This window comes from Cimex lectularius, unplaced genomic scaffold (assembly GCF_000648675.2).
Source record: "Cimex lectularius strain Harlan isolate CLEC.00 unplaced genomic scaffold, Clec_2.1 scaffold53, whole genome shotgun sequence".
Classification (NCBI taxonomy): domain Eukaryota; kingdom Metazoa; phylum Arthropoda; class Insecta; order Hemiptera; family Cimicidae; genus Cimex; species Cimex lectularius.
The window spans coordinates 1936499-1954404 of record NW_019392659.1 but is presented as its reverse complement, the minus strand read 5'-3'; the positions used below and the strand labels follow the sequence as shown (position 1 = coordinate 1954404).

The following is a 17906-nucleotide window of genomic DNA, read 5'->3' as shown; positions in this document are numbered from 1 at the left end:
TCCCTCTCGTGCCATTAACTTTTTTTCATCTCAACTAAAAACCTTAATTAATTGTAAATAATTAATTGGTCAAGCGGACCACGAAATTAGTGAATTTAATGCATTATTTTGAGCAAACATGTATTAAATTGTCAGTTAAATTTTATGAGCACAACCATTTAATAAATTGATAGTTAAATTTAATTGTTTTAAATAAAATTATTCCTGTGTTTTGCTACATTTTCTGTCTAGCCATCATAATTAAAATATTTTTATAAAAACTTATGAATTTTTCATCTTGTTTAATTTGGTTTATATTAAAATAGAAATGTTGTAATTAATATAATGACCAAATTACACATATTTAGTTTGAAATAAACTACAAAAATATGAGTGTCCTGTTCTGACGCTTCTCGACGAAAACGGTGTAATTTTATGAGCAAAACCATGAAATAAATTGTTAGGTAAATTCAATATATCAAAAAATGTTATTCCGGAGTTTTGATCAATTTTCTACCAAACCATTAGAATTCATTTTTTTAAAATAAAAATTAAATAATTTTTGATCTCGGTTAATTTGGTTTATATTAAAATAAGTATGTTGTAATTAATATAACAACAATAATACATGTAGTTTGAATAAAAACATGAGTGTCCGGTTCTTTTGTCTTCAACTGTACTCGATGCTACCCGACGAAAGTCTGGAGAGTGGGGATCGCATAGCGTAGCGTAGGGTAGGGTTGCGAGGCATCGGGCAGATGTGCACGGGGTTTAATACAATCTTATGGAAAGTTTGACTTTGGATTTGCGTCGGGTAGCGTCGCATAGCGTTTCATCAGGTAAGTATGTTACCGGCTTAAAGATGGTACTCGGGTGGGCAGATCGAATATTGGGTCCCCTGTTCCGTTGTTAAGAAAAAATGCAGTATTTACTTATTTTTACAAAAACAAAATTTATTTTATTTATCTGAAAATTACATTAATGGATGTTGACAGAAAATAACATTGAAAAAGGAAAAACCACTTTTATTCTTAAGTAGATTGCTTGATAAAAAGAACAAATTGGATTTTTCGACATAACAATAAAATACACTAGAAATGTTGGATATATCATTTTCTTATACCCAATAATATCGGCCAACCTTTCGACCAAGATTGATTCTCGTGTTCATATCATGTTTTCCTTTTCACCAGCCACGAATCCAATATAAAACGTCTTACATACAAAACAATGGGAAAACGATACGTCGCGGTTGAAAGGGGTTTCATATTCCGCTCGCTTAACCCGGCGGTGATAAGATTTCTGGAATTTTTTTTCTCTTCTCCTTCAAGAAACTCTCACGTTTCTTAATCGGATTATTCTGGATTTTTATAATAGACTTTTACCGATCCTGACTTAATAGACGAGCTTTACTTTCTTTTCTTCATTTCCCTATGGTAACCAAAACATTAAATTTTCACGACAAAAATGAAATAAATACATTCTTCGCGAAATATAATGCCGCAAGCCGTGAAACGCAATCGGGTTATTTATTTTCCCAAAAAAAGGCATTTCTCATCCCACAAGACCACCGCTAGTTCCGTGAGCGAGAAAACAAAAATCCCTTGGAGAACCACTTAAGATACAGCGCAACTGCTTTAAGGGAAAACGAATTACAAAAGACAAGATTTCCATAAAACGGTACAGCTGCTTCTAAAACACGTTTTTTACCCCTTTTCATCCTCCAGGAGAGTGATTCCAGAGGATTTATTGTGTCTGTCTATTTTAAAATTTAAATCCTCTTCAAGAACCCAGTCTCAGAATAGGAGCAATTGGAAATTTTCTTTCAAATCATCATTTATCTGTTGTGATTCGAATATAAACAAAAATAGAATGGTAGTATGTGTAACTACCCTATTTTCAGTCTCTAAGATCTATAATTTCGATAATTTCTAAATTTCTTAATTCACAAAACCTTTCCCCTTGTTTGGTCTTCCCTAGATTAAGAGATAAGGACTTACCATCATTTTCACTGTGCCAAATCTTCTCCTAGACCTCCCACTACATTATACAATAACATATTTTTCTTTCCTTTATTTACTTTGCAACTGCTTACCAAATACAACAAACAAAAATTATGTTATTTACAAGAATATACATACTCATATTGTAAACACACTTACATGACTAGCGTGATTGATTTGAATGGTCACCACTCATTGAAAGTTGCCCTAATTGGCCATTATGGCGTGGAGTTAACGGTAGACTCTAGAGTTGCCATTGTCCCGGGTCTTCTGTGAGGGTTGGAAGGAAGAGTTGAGCTGGACAGGTTGCAAATTTATGTTTGCCATGAGAGGTTAGTTTAGGGTGAATTTTATTGTAGCGGGACTGGGCTAGGCTCGGGACTTAGTATGTATGGCGATCGGAGTGGATAGTATGTAGAATAGAGCATCAACTATTTTAGATTTTGTTAAGATTGGCACGCTTGTCCTCTACAGCTCAAGTCTGTAGGTACAAATTTGGGCAATTACGGTAGTGGATAATAATTTTAGTTAAATAATGGCAGTTTAGATCTATGGTCAAGTATACTCGTCAGAATTTTTATGTCTAAGAAATAATTTTACTGTACGCCCTCATCCTTTCACTTTCCATGCAGTGTTTCGACCCAACACAACAGTTTTTACCACGTTGACTGAGTAATTTTCGATCGACTACCAGCCTCAAACTAACCTATTAGTGGTCATCATAAATATACAAGATATACTTTAGTTATCAAGCATCAACAATTGAAGAATCTGTTCGTTTTGAGAAAGTCAAAAAACGATTGCCACATAACATAAGATTGAAGCATTGGAGCTTTCTCGTAAAGGCGCAAGATCAAATGCTATAACAATTCGTCTTAAGATAATCGAAGAGGGTGAATTTTCTTTCTATAGAACACTTTCAGAAAAAAGACGAAAAGCCTGAAGAAAATTGTCAGGAGGGTTTTTCTTAACCCAGCAGTCAACTTTGCTCATGTTAATCAAATTATGGGAGTACCGCAGGGCTGTATGATCGAACCAATCCTTTATACTGCAGATCCCATTACACCTATCACCATCCTTGTATCTTCCGCTGTTGACAAAGTTGTACTTCCTTCTTACCCCGAAGCTGCGGTTGCTTCAGAACATCTTCAGAGACATATCATATGTATAGCAGTTTCATTCACAAAGAAAAATGAAGATATATGAACCATGTCATATTTACATTCCGAAGCAAATCTACTACAACAATGTCCGACTGCGTTATTTACTTTGGGTTCCACCTAGAATCGCGCATAACATGGAATCAGCTTACCCGTCAAAAGTCGCTATGGTCTACACTACAAACCTAAAGCACGACAAGCCAAGCTATCGACGAAAACCAAACTGACAGTACACAACGTTACTACAACGGGTTTGGATACACTGATAAAATTGTGTAGAACTGCTAAACCTTTTAATATTCAACTCCTCCAATCCTTTATATCCAAAGTATTTAGAACAATTATACATACTCCGTATTATTTCTCCTTAAACCGACTTAAAAAATTACATTTATCCAAAAGTTAATCTACAAAATTTACGAAGTTTTATAATAATCTGTCCCAACATCCGAATAGTCTTGCCCAAGATTTGGCCAACACACCGATCCCTACAATCCCATAAGGCGTCTTAAGAGCATATGGGACGGCAACCTTCTTTCTTCGGAGAAGGTACTTAAGTGTCATTGATGAAGTGAAATGATACAATAATTATTCTTTCTATGTAAGGTCTTGGTTGAGAAAAAAAATTTAATGTCACGAGCGGAATCCGAACCCACGACCTTCGGCTAAATACACCGCTGCTCTACCACTTGACCTATCATGACTTCGATCCTCCCAGACACCAACTCTCCATCTCAAACTACAACCGTTCCAAAGAAAGAATAATTAATTGACCACTAAAACGTAAATGGATTGATAAAGTAATATTGATTATTTGCTCCCATCTATGTAAATAGCCGTATATATGTATGTATGTGTACCCGCAAATTACATGTTGTAATTAAAAATTACAAATTGTTATTTAAAAAAATCAAATTCAATATTCAAAATTACGCAAAAAAGCAATATTATAACCTATATACAATTAAACAACTAGTATAATATCAACATAACAAGGGACGTTGAATGATAAAATTCAACCAACCGCAAAAAACCGGCCCCATAATCATTTATTTTAAAATAGAGCGCCGCAGAACCGCAGAAGCCGGAAACAAATGCGTTCTGTAAACAATTTAGTCGTAATCCTACTTAATAGGATAGTGAGATTAGGCAAAATAATGGCAGTGCACACAAGGGAGGATCCCTGTATCTCAGGCGTTAACCGTTTACTGGCTGGAGAAGAATGTTTTCATTCACCACGGTCTATTCTTTTATTTGAGGAAGCTATTACTTATTTGATTTATCGGGAATCGGAAACCTACGTACGATGCTTACAATTATTTTTTAAATCTATTAGAATTCGTGGTCCGATTGACCAAATAACTTCTTTCAATCAATTAATCTTTATGTAAGCTATTGGTTGAGATAAAAAAAGTCAGCGACACGAGCGGGATTCGAACCCACGATCTTCGGCTAAAGCTTCTTTTTTCTGTCAAGACCATACCGAGATCCAGATTATTTCTGGGTAAAAATTGGTCGATATATCTTAACAATTTAAACAAAAATAATAATCAATTAATATTTATGTAAGGTATTGGTTGAGATAAAAAAATAAGCGTCACCAGCAGGATTCGAACCCAAGAACTTCGGCTGAATACGCCGCTGCTCTACCACTTGAGCTATCATGACTTCGATCCACTCGGACACCAACTTCCCATCTCAACCAACCTTTCGAATTTTCCCTCCTTTTTGCCATTGTTTATCTCAACCTTACATAAAGATTAATTAATTGAAAGAATTTATTTGGTCAAGCGGACCTCGAAAACTAGTGAATTTAATAAGTAAAAATGATGTACATCTTCAATAAAGTCTCCGTGGCCATTTCACTTGTCGCCGAGAATCGAATCCTGATGAACATTTGAAAAATGGCAAAAAAGAGGGAAAATTTGGAATGTTGTAGGTTCAGAGAGTGGTAGAGCAGCGGCGTATTCAGCCGAAGTTCTTGGGTTCGAATCCTGCTGGTGACGCTAATTTTTTTTTATCTCAACCAATACCTTACATAAATATTAATTGATTATTATTTTTGTTTAAATTGTTAAGATATATCGACCAATTTTTTACCCAGGAATAATCTGGATCTCGGTATGGTCTTGACAGAAAAAAATTAAATTCTTACTGCAAAGCTTTCGACGTATTTTAAGGTCATCAGGGCAAAACAATGTTCAATATTTTTAAAAATTGATATAATTAAGTTTTTAATAGATGGTTTTCAAATTGCTTTGAAGATCGACTGTCTCAACGTTGTCCAGGATTTTTATTTAGAAATCGTGAGATGCGGTCTGGTGTGATGTAGGTTTCAGAAAAACATTTTCTTTATCGTGCCCACGTTTCGATCTTTATTGAGATCATCTTCAGGGCCTGGGATTTACAAACATTGTTTACAAAAGCAATTACATTTTGGATGTGGAAAAGTGAATTTATACAATGCAAAAAATGTACAAAATATATTTTGCATTGTAGAAATTCACTTTTCCACATCCTAAATGTAATTGTTGTATGTAAACAATGTTTGTAAATCCCAGGCCCTGAAGATGATCTCAATAAAGATCGAAACGTTGGCACGATAAAGAAAATGTTTTTCTGAAACCTACACCACGCCAGACCGATCTCACGATTTCTAAATAAATAACGATTAACGGTCACTAATCACCACACACACGTTGTTAAGGATTGTGAATTATTATTATTTTTATTTGTTATTTTTGACAAGTTTCTTTTCAAAGAAAGAGTTTAATAAGTATGCATTGAAAAATACACTCCATATAATTTGAACAATGTGAAGATTGTTTATGAACAGTTATATATACAGGATGAATATAACCAAATGCATACATTTTCCAACAAAATGTTCTCAGACTGGGTTGGATGAAAGGGAATCAAGTGTTACATTTAATATTGCACCGTAGAGAAAAGAGACAAGTGAATGTACTCAGAAGGAACAATACATGTAGTCTGAAGCAAATGAAAAATGGAAAACTGACACAGGTCGCTATTGAAGACGTCACATACTTTCCTTACAATCCTCAGCAAAAAGACCAAGTGACAGTTGTGATTTGCCATTTTAGGTTATTTAAAATTAATGTTACATGTACTTCTAGCTTTTTATTTTTATTAAAACTTTTAAAAAATTATTTTTTTTTAATACAGAAAGCATACAATTGTAAAAAATTTGCGTATAAATCAACCATTTCAAACATTTAAAATGGGATCGCCAGATTATTCTCGGCTTGAATAAAAATAATTGGACAACACTCACTACTGGTTCATTTTTAGTGCTTAGTCGACGACGAATCCAACGCCGAAAGCGTTTTTCGATCGGTCACCGTTTGGTAACGGGAAACGGTTAGGACTAATTGGTTTCGTTCCGTTTGCCGGGAGGGTAGTCGAGTAATTGTTATTTTTAACGAGGTCCACCCCTCGAAGAAAGAGTTGACGGCTGTATCGGGGGTGAGGACGCCGCCGGCGACGGGTACGACATATGTCAACCCTCTCATGAGTGACATCCTTCAACGGAATATCACTCTCGGTCCGATGACGGCACACTAAAACGAACAGAAATGTCAGCATCGTCAACGATTGACATCGTCGTGCACTCTAGCGTTAATTTTACTTTTAAACATTCTGATCATTTGAACTTCACTGCCTATCAAAAAGAACCGACCACCTGGGTTTTGCGAAAAAAATTGCACCCTTTGAAAATGCATAGTTCCCCAACCTTTGAAGTCTCAGACCTGCGCCAGTTCTCATGTTTAGCAAATTGTACGCTGTAAAAGATGGTTTTTTAAAAGTTTTCCTAGCTTCAGTCATTCCTCAGTAAATTCGGGAACATGGTAAGTTGTACACTTAGAAAACTTCCAATTCAGGTATGGAGGTAGGCCTACCTTGTACCAATTTATTGCCAACCCAATGTATAAAATTGCTATTGCACTTTCACCACCTGTCTTCCTTGGTGTACCTCGTGTCCTCATCCATGTCCCTTTCTCACTCGAGGTTCCTTCATTGTTTCCTGTGACCCCTCCCAACCCTTGTCTACAAGGGGGGTGACCGGGCGCAAAATAATGGTTTAGCCCTGAGGGATTGGTAACCTCCCTGAAGCTCAAGCTGCACTCGTGTCGGCATGGGGCGGCGAGTGCCTTATCAGAGGCACACGAGGGTTAGGGCACCAGATCCTGTCTACATAGACGGGGGAGGGTGCATAACCATCTGTACTACGGGGTAACAAAAATGTTCCAAGGTTCAGCCCCTTACAATGAGAATGGGCTCGTAGTTGGCCGTGGTGAGACCCCTGGCGGGTACTTAGAGAAGTGGCTGTCTTCTATTTGTGACTTTCGCACGAAACTTGCGTGACCATCGTTTTACACCCGGCCTCACGGGATACGGCGGATCGGACGGCAGCGTATAAGCGTTGAGGGCGCTATGATTATGCTGAAAAGTCCCTCGAATGCGTGAGTAGTGGCGGATGGGAACGGACAGTGAATCGGTTGCTCCTACTCGAGTATACTTTGCACGTAGGTGCAGGCTGAGCTCGATTGGAGGTTTTTACCGTAGGGGGTACTCCTCTAGGGGTTGGTTAGCAATTTCACTTTAAACAAAACCGCGGCCGGCGCGGATCCGGTAGTTTCTACGCTAGAGGAGCCCCAATACTCTGGGATATAGAGTGGCCTTCTCTATCCAAAAAGTGCGCGGGAGACCAGGCTGATGTATTTCGGCTTAGGTAGCCATTTGCGCGCGGCATACGATCTGATGCTTAATGCAGACCAGACCAATTGGAATGGGCAAGCGGGGAGAGAGGTTGTCTTGGGCCTTCGGGGCTGCAGCAGTAACATCATTCTGTCGTATGTGGAGGTGCGTCAGCCCTCATCTTGAGAATTAAAACGTCCGATAAAGCCGAATAGGATAGGTGCGGACGTTAAAGATCCTCATTGTCATTTTTAGGACGATCAAGTATACGGGAAAGCATGTCTTCCTTGGTCAATAACGAGCACGAAATTCCCCAACGGCAAATACCCATAAACTAGCCTAAGAAAATTTTGTTCAATGGGAAAATTAAAATTTTTCATAAGGAAAACAATAGATACAGATAAAATATAAAATTATAAAAATCGGAAAAAATGTATAACCTGGCTTTGTCAGGTACTATCGTCCGCAATTTTTTTGCAAATTTGTTCCAAGGTTTTATACGTAAAGTTTAGTGGTCGATATATTAGTTGTATGTGTAAGTTGATCTCTGGTAATAAAGACACAAGCCTTACCCAGAAATGCTTATTAGTGTCAAGCGCTGTCAAGAAGCTACCCTCGTGACATACTCCATTATTTTCAATAAGGGTTGAATCATAATCTTTTCCCTCGCTCCGGTAATTAGGGGTGGCTTTTTGTACAAATCCCCGGCGACGCTGTACCATGTGGGCTCGTTACGCTTGCGGGGTAGACCCACGTGTCATCTCTTTCGACGAACTTTATCACTTTTTAACACGCGTTTAACACATGACTACGTGGGACTTTGAAATCCGACGACTTAAACTTGAAAAATCGATTTTTGGTGATTTATAATGGTAGGAGCCCGGAGTTAGTTATTCGTCAGACGTGTCGAACCCGGTTGGGCCATGTGGTTCTAGTTAAGACTGTTGAAAAGTAAGGCACGATGTTTTCTAATTTTTTTAATTATTTTTCAGAATACCAAGCAGAATATTATCCCGAAGACGATAAGAAGAACCTGCATAACGGTCAGCAGCCCGACTTGACGAGAACGGTGGTCATCCCACTTTCTGTACCGGCCTGTTACGAGTATCCATATTCCGATGCGGCGGACAAATACGGCTTGCCTAGATCTTGCAGCGAGCACCATTATGATGTCCCTCATCTCAACTCACCCCCTGCTGCGTCGCCTTCCACATCAACATCGACGCATTCCATGGAATCGCACCGGACCGCGCCTAGAGATCAGCATTCGAGTTCTCACAGTCTAACGAGCTTTTCCTGTTCCTGTAAGTAAACTGTATTCTGTTTAGTTGATCCTGTTTTGTAATGTTTTACGTTTTAGCCCCGTCGAACGTAGATTCGAACTACGAAACCAAATCCGTACCGGTGAGGGGTCTGGACAGTGATTGCGTGGCCTGCAGCACTATGTCGTCCACTGGAGGGAGGCTCACTCTCCCCGAGTCCGGAATTTCCCTGACTGTCCCAGAAGGGGCGATACCGAGAGGTCACAAAGAAGACATCTACATAGCTGTTTTGAGAGATGACAGGCATCGCCCGAAACTAACAGGTATGCCGATTTAGTAAATATACTAGTGATATAAATTTTATATGAAATATTTGCTTGGTTCAACAGTTATTGTAGTTTGCTATCTTTTTATTTTCATTTCTGTTATTTCTGGACGATTTTTTTTTTTTAAACTTCCATGAGTTGTTTGGTTATTGGGTTGGAGAAGAATATGTTCTGCCAGGATGGTCCAATTTTATTGATGTTTAATTTTTTTCGCAATATTGCAGATCGCCAGACACAGCTAAGCCCTGTCGTCCTGTGCGGGCCGGCTGGCGTCGTGTTCAAGAAACCGGTAATCCTCAATTTCCACCATTGCGCCAGCCTGAAGCACGGCCAGTGGAGCGTTTCGGTCTGGTCCAGTGATTCGCCGCCAGAAGCAACCCCTGTCTGGCAGGTAGTTATAAATGTAATTATCTCTACTAACTTAATTATGTAGTGATTTTTGAAGACTAACCGCATGGGTTTTTAGGGTCTGACGAGAAATAATGTAGTAAGCAGTGAAAATAAAGTTCTGAGTTCAAAATTCTTTTCTACAGCTTTTAGATTGTATAGTCAGTACTTACAGTGCGTTCAAATTCATACACTTGACTTTTGGGAGTTTACTTCTTTAATTTATTTTTGAGACAAAAACTTTTTTCACAATAAAATAGACGATTCAACAATAAGCTGGAAGTAATTATTTGTAGAAAAATAATTAGGCTTTTCGTTGAAATACCAAAACTGACATTTTTGAATACCAACTTGAAATCAAATTTCTTTGGATTAAGTATATGATGTGGGCTTAGGTCTGCAAACTAGCTTTTATGGATGGATGTGGTCTTCGTGTTTTAAGGTCTTCCTAACCAACAAAAACAGCGATAAAAACTTATAAGATATAAACTAATAATTTATCGTTGTTTTTGTCAACTGTTGATTAGGAAGATCTTGAGAACGAGTTCAAAATAAGTCGAAAGCGAGCGGAAATACAGAAATGTACCAATGAATGCACATTTTTGCTGGCTTGAAACATCCTCCCAAAAATCAGCAATTAAAGCACATGAATTGATTCCAAAAAATCAAGCTTAAAAACATCCAGTAATATTAAGTGAACATGAATACTTAGAAGACAAATGCTTCAACTTTTGCTACAAAAATAACTCCGCAACGAGCTGTAATGAAGCGGGAATCAAAGGCAGAACGGCTATAATAAAATCTTTTATCAGTTATAACAATAGGGCCAAAAGGATCAATTTTGTTCGTGTACACGTCGATTCCTGGAAAAGTATACATTTTTCAGATAAAATTTCACTAATTTTGGATCTGACGGGCGCGTATTATTTAAGGGAGACTGTGAAGAACAGAGGAGGCATTGTTCATAATTATGTCTGGTTTTATGAGTGCTATGAAAGTCGGTGAATTAAAAGTCATTCAAGCTAAAAAGTACATACTTCGCCATGATTAAAAAAAAGCATACAAAGGTTGGGAATCCAAAACACAACAATACGGCCAAATCACACAGCCAGAATGACGAAAGAATGTCTCAATTACCATCCACAACTTTTACCTCCACCTCCACAGTAGCCATACATAAACTCAATTAAAAATTTATAGATCATGTTGGAGAAAAAAATTCAAACATTCCTCAAGGAGGAAACTTACAAGAACTTAAAAAAAGACATCGGAAATCACACCTGAAGAGCCATTAAATTTCGCAGAATGCATGTCAAGAAGGTAACAAGCCTCAATAAATCCAAACATTCCATGTTCATGTTTTAAAACAAATTGTGATTTTTTGTACTTTTTTGAGTGAATAATACATTTTTGGCATGCAAACACGTCATCTTTTGAATTTTAAAATAACGCCCAATTATTTTTTTGATGATGATCTGCGAGTCGGTGAACTCGTGCTGAACCCGCAAGGATCAGTATTGGGTCCGTCTTTATTCGCGGGTTTGTTGAATATTCAAAAGCGTTTCGGCCTTGCACCATCTTCAGTCAGGAACTGGTCACCTGTTGGGTCTGCCTTCACTCGCGGGTTTGTCGAAGTAACAAACGAGTTCCTCACTGAAGATTGAAGGATGTCGAAACTCATTTTCGAAATTCATCTATCCCGGCGAGTAAGGACGAACCCCCACAGCATCGTAAGTGACCGGTTCAGTATAATTATTTTTTTAACAAACAGAGAAAAGTATTGAATCGATTAGTTTATTGCCCAAAGACAATTTTGGTTCAAAATATATTTAAAGAAGAAAATGTGAAAAAACCGAGTGTATGGATAATTCTCACTGTATATTTAACATAACATTTTCCCATTAAACTATGCTAGATTGTGGTTGTTCTTAGTCTAAAAAAAAAAAACTAAACTTACTGTGATAATAAAGCAGTAAAATATAATAAAAGTAATTAATTTATTGTCCTAAGACCGGATGGCAGGTAATACGTGAATAAAATTTTTTTCGTCGGTTTCACTGCGGAAAGACTCTAAAGTTCACAGTAGTTAACAACCAAAGCATATTTTCCAGTGAAAGTAATAAAATCGTTTATTTCAATTTTCTTCCTGCAGAAAATCGTTACTCTGGGAGAAGAGACAATAAACACTCCAGTTTTCACCCAGTTGGATCAGAGCCAGGTGTACCTCGTGTCAGACCAATTGACGAGATTCGTACTTGTCGGCGAGGCTGCCAATCCCATGCTGCCAGTTACCAGGCCAGTCAAACTGCTTAGATTGGCCGTATTCGCACCGGCCCCAGCCCTCAATTCACAACACCTCGATTACAGCATAAGAGTGTACACACTGGAAGACACGGTCGCAGCTTTGGAGGTAAAAAAATGGTGTTGATACTTCCTGTTTAGGTACTATTTTAACAAATATTGTAAACTGTTACAGGGTGTTATACAGATGGAGAAGAAACTTGGAGGCTGCTTAGTAGACAAACCAAAGATATTGCTGTTCCAAGACGGCGGTGGCAACCTCTGCCTAAGTTTAGAGGATATTGGCCCCGGGTGGAGAAGCAAACCCCAAGCAGAGTATCAAGTAAGTTCAAAATGTTCCATTTTTTATGTTAGGCGCAAAATGTGTGTGAGAATGGATGTTTTGCCAGTTATTATAAATAGTTTTGTGTACTGCTGCACACAAAACTGACTTCTTCTGGGCCTCCAGATATCGAACAAAGTGGTAGGGCAATACAGGAAAAAGGGCATACGATGGGAACACCCAACGCCTCGATGCTTCATTCGATACAGTATACATCACAGTGGTATTCACAAAATGGATAGCTCTGAGGAAGAGTATTTATTTGCGATAACTAACGATAGCTCAAGTGGTTAGAGCAGAGGTGTATTGAGCCGAAGGTCGAGGATTCCAATCCCGCTCGTAGCACTAGCTTTTCCATCTCCACCAAGAGCTTAGATAAAAAGTATAATTAATTTAAGTAATTAAGACGGTCGATTATAACTAATGAATATATACATGGGTTATGATTAATATGAGGAAGACATGGAGTAACGGCAGCAGCAGAGATCTGCTTTCTTTCAATGGCGAACAGAAAAACGTGGGTTCATGCAGTGACCTCTCAAGGGGTGTATCTAGAGAATATCATACCTTGATTTCTGTAGGGTTGGTGCAAAATTAATGCAGGTTTTGAACATTTGTTTTATTTTCGCAGGCGATGTATACAAAGCTAAATCCTCAAATTAAATTAAATTATATTAAATACTTTGAACTGTTATCTTTTACCCAAAACATTTTAGTTTATACTGAATTTTATAAAGGTGAGGACATGCGAATTAATTATGTCCAAACTAGATTTTGTCAAATTTATTTGTACGAATTTAAGCTCGGGCGAAGTGCAGCCCAAACCGCGCGTAACGTCGATACAGTTTGGGGAGGTTAGCTAGCATTAGCAAATGCACGGTGCAGCAGATGGTTTCAGAAATTTCGTCTTGGAGATTTCGATCTCCAAGACAGGGAAGGGAGTGGTAGGCCTTCCGTTGTGACGACGACCTTATCGACGACCACTCAAACTGTTGTTCGCCACCTGGAGCAAATTGGTAAATCAAAGAAGCTCGACAATTGGGTACCGCACGACCGAAGTACAATGATTTCGCAGATCAACTCTCTGAAATTTGCACGTCATTTCTGTTGCGCCATCAAAATGAAACCAAATCTGCAAAAGGTTCTAGTGACTGTTTGGTTGTGTACTGCTGGGGTTGTACACTATAATTTCCTGAATTATGGTGAAACTATAATAGCAGAGAAAAATTGCCAAGAAATTTACAAAACGAGAAACTGCAACGTCTTTGTCCAGCATTAGTACACCGTAAGAGGCCGTCTTCACGATAACTACTACACTGCGGAAACTTAAGGACATAGGACATGAAAACCTTACCGCACCGTATATTTTCACCCGACCTCTTGCCTACAGACTTGACTTTTTTAGGCATTTTGTTTACTTCTTGAGGGAGAAAATTTTTAGACGCGGGGAAGCTGAAAACGCCTTTCAAGAGTATTGTGAATCCAAATATCGATATTTATGTCAGCGGAATAAAAACGCTTATGAATAGGTTGTGATGGAAAATATTTCGAATAAATTGTATTTATTTAATAAAAATTAAAAACAGTCTTGACTGCCTCTTCAAAACCTGCATTATTTTTGCACCAGCCCAATCTAGTTTGAACAGATTTAATTTCGCAGGTCCTCACTTTAAAATTCAATAAACTCAAATGTTTTTTATAAATGATAACAGTTAAAAGTATTTATTATAATTCATAAATTAGATTTGAGGATTTAGCTTTGTTTACATGGCAAGCACCTGCGAAAATAAAACAGATTTTCAAATCCTGCATTAATTTTGCACCAATCGAATAGTTTAATTTCTGTAATTCATCGAGCTTTGTAATGATGACTCACTGTCGTTGATCATAGTTGTTTTTTTTCTTTCCTGCTATCCAGATCGAGGATATATAGGGCCAGTAATTATGTTTGGTTGTGGTTGTGTGTGTGTGTGTGTGCATAATTTTTTAAATGTAATGATATTTATGTAACTTTTTAACTGGATTTCTTCCATTTAGGAAATACCATTCCAGCACGTTTGGAACTCGACTCAAACACACCTTCACTGTTCATTCACCTTGGAAAGAACTGATCGACTCCCTTCAAATGTTAATTTTAAAGTGCTGGCTTGCCAGAAAGGATGTCAAAACCACAGGCAGATATTCAGGGTCAACGCCGAGCTTAGACCAGAATCTTCTCTCTCATCATTGGTAATAAAACAAATTAAAAAATACATTTTTATATCGTAAATGACATTTTACCCATGTCATGCCCAACATCCAATGACCACATGTCCAAAATTCTCGGAAGATTCCTTTCAAAACAATATCCATCCTAGATTCAAATAAAATCATCTCTTCCCACTACGTTTAAATCGCCATCATTCTATTATCCACCAAGGTTTCAGTTTTAGACACCATTTCCTTCGTTCTAAGAATCAAGTTTCCTTCAGGTATAGATAGAGAACTTCTTAAAAATTGGAAAAATTTCAGTCAAAAAATCTATAAATTTAACTTCAAACAAAAATTTATAATTAGGGGTGCTGAAACGAAATTTCATATTAGTTTCATGAAACAAAGTCATTACCTAGTTTCCTTAAACATTTTTGGTATTTAGCAAGTTTTTGTTATTAATAAACTTTGATAGCTTTTAGTATATTTTTATTGCCATCTACATAAAAAATGCTGTAAAATGATACGTTTACATACTTGATTTTGAGGAAGAACAGCAAAATAAAATTATTAAAAAACAGTAAATTTCAACTTAACAAAATTTTTTTGGCGAAACCGGGGGCTGATCACAAGTGGCGGATACTTGTCCGATATTTTGGAGTGTAGAATCACCAAAAAAAAAGTTAGGTCCAAATCCATAGCACACAAACCAGGTCTTTTCCTTGTCTCAGTTATCAGACCAATACAAGCTGATATCTCGATGTCCCACAAGGGAATATTATTGGTCCCATCCTGTTTACCATTTATACTGCTGACTTTTCTATACACCAACCTATGTGAATGATACCGCAAATTTTCTTCTAACCCAAGTCCTATCAAAGCAACCTCCAACATCCAAGAAATCATTGTCCTTATCAGTAGCTCGTTCAAAAAATGGAAGTCGAGGCTGAATGAAGAAAAATTTACCCAGTGTACATGTACCAAACAATATTTCCATCCACTGCATATCAACTATAAGGATATACTGACTTCCATTTAGGTCGGATATTTAGGGTTGTATCTAGACAGTAGATTGATGGGGAATCCCAAAAAAGGATTTAATAACTTGACAACTACCATACGAAGACTTTTACAACCAAATCTCTTTTGAAGAGAATGGTTTTGACAATCAAAAATCATTTAACTCCATTACAGATATTATTGTGACCACTAAGGACATGTGGAACTGTTGGGTTCTGCAAGCCATCCGGCGTCCATTGCATCCTTCTAATGAAAAGTCTTCAGGCAATTGTCAAAGCTCCTCAGCGGCATTCTGTTGTCAACAAACTGATCCATTTCCGCTACTAAAAGTACTATGCCATTGATCCAACCTAACCCGACTGCCCAATCCCTCTTTTCACTTGTACTTTCCAAGAAACTGTCACATCATGTTAAACGAAGATGGATTTGAGACCTGATTATTTATCGTTCATATTGAGTGCCAGCAGTGGCTGTTTCCTCTTGTGTTTTCTGGGTGCAGACTGGCCATAGTGTCAGTGTGGTGACAGAAAAAACACACATATATTTGTAGCATGTATTACAAATAAATATTAAATAATGATAATAATAAAAAATTGCAGATCCCAGCAAGCCCTGCAATTGGAAAATGCAGAACAGTGACAAGTAGTAGTGGTTGCGGCTCAAGCATAACAACATGTGATCCCCCTTTTAGGTTTGTTACATTTTTGTAAATTTATCAATTATATTAATACTAATCGGTTTGTATTTGCAGATTTAGTAAGACTTTACGCAAACAGCTTTGCCAATGTCTTGATCCTCCAAATGCTAGAAGTAACGACTGGCGTATGCTTGCTCAAAGGCTTAATGTCGACAGGTACCATTTAATATAATTATAATTATTTTTATTTTATGATACATTTTTCATTTCATTTCAGGTACATAAACTATTTTGCAACAAAAGCCAGTCCAACAGACCACATACTGGACCTTTGGGAGGCGAGGCATCGGGAACCGTCAGCTGTGACTGACCTCTTGAACATTTTCCGCGTCATGGGACGAAGCGATGCCGTCGCTCTCATGGAAAAAGAGCTTGGCCCTTGGCTTTAGACAATTAAACAAGATTCCTATTTAATGGACTGTTACTATAAATACTAAATCATGTTATTTTTGTATATTCTCAGAGATAGACAAAAATCTCCCATGACTTTTATTTACACTTTAGTTTGTTCAATTGAATTATGTTTTATATATTATTTTGATGTTTTTATTTTATTTATTTCATAACTAGAAAAGAAACTAGCTTTTTAAAGAAACTGTTACTGGTAATTATCAACAATTTGTCCAATTTAGTGGCATAAGAATGTTTCTGGTACATGTTTTATAAGTATTTATATTAATTTACATCTGAAAAAAATTGAAATGATCATTCATTTTAAAGGAAAGGTTTAATTTAATTATCAAAAAAAAATTAAAAAAATATAAAAATCAAATTGTTATTGTTTTCCATTTTTTTTAATTAACATTTTAAATTCTTTGCATAAGAGATCTTGGTAAATGAGAAAAAAATGAAAATCGTACAAAATATTGAAATTTGTTAGGGGACCACAGAAATGGCAAATGTTGCCTGAAGACAGTGCTTCTTATTAATTCTGTTGGCTTTCATCCCGGGGTAAAATTTTTTGTAAATGTTTCGATCATATATTTTTGGATGTTATTTTGTTATATAAATTTGTTTTGATATTGTTTTATAATTGGGCATTTAGAAAAGAGGGTTTATGTGGAAATTTGAGTTTATTTTTGTGATAAGGTAAATTAATATAATGCATTAAAATATAAAAAAAGAAGAAAAAAAAGAAAGAACAAGAAAGAGATCTGTTTTTGTAATAAGCCTTAATTAAATGTAAATACAAACTATTTAAACACTATAGAGTAAAATTGTTAGCATTAAAAAATATACATTTTATAGATATGTATATTACATAATTATAAAATATTAATTGGGTAAAAAAATAGAAACAATTTTGTAGTGCTACTTGAATTTGGACTTGTGAATGAATAATGTAAATGTTTTTGAGTAGAGAAGGACTATTCAAAGGAAACAGAAATAGCTTGTGTCCAGATAAAAAAGGTCAAATGTTTGCAGTGGGATTGCAAAATAAAATTAAAATATAACAAAGAACAAAACTGCAAAAATTGTGTTATGCAAAACTATAAAGCTGTACACACAAGTTGTACATTTTTCAAATAGTTAGACTGAT

General features: G+C 36.7%; 1 protein-coding gene across 1 annotated transcript in view; it reads left to right on the top strand.

Moving 5' to 3' along the window:
• The window catches only part of LOC106669071 (netrin receptor UNC5B), a 122873-nt gene extending 105271 nt beyond the window's left edge, over window positions 1-17602 (top strand). Inside the window, exons 6-14 of the mRNA XM_024224831.1 lie at window positions 8854-9165; window positions 9222-9446; window positions 9674-9852; window positions 11989-12246; window positions 12313-12459; window positions 14497-14688; window positions 16269-16360; window positions 16421-16522; window positions 16584-17602. Of these exons, the coding sequence (XP_024080599.1) occupies window positions 8854-9165; window positions 9222-9446; window positions 9674-9852; window positions 11989-12246; window positions 12313-12459; window positions 14497-14688; window positions 16269-16360; window positions 16421-16522; window positions 16584-16755 (1679 nt within the window). The 3' untranslated portion in view covers window positions 16756-17602. The remainder of the gene's footprint in view (window positions 1-8853; window positions 9166-9221; window positions 9447-9673; window positions 9853-11988; window positions 12247-12312; window positions 12460-14496; window positions 14689-16268; window positions 16361-16420; window positions 16523-16583) is intronic.
• The last annotated feature ends 304 nt before the right edge of the window (window positions 17603-17906 follow it).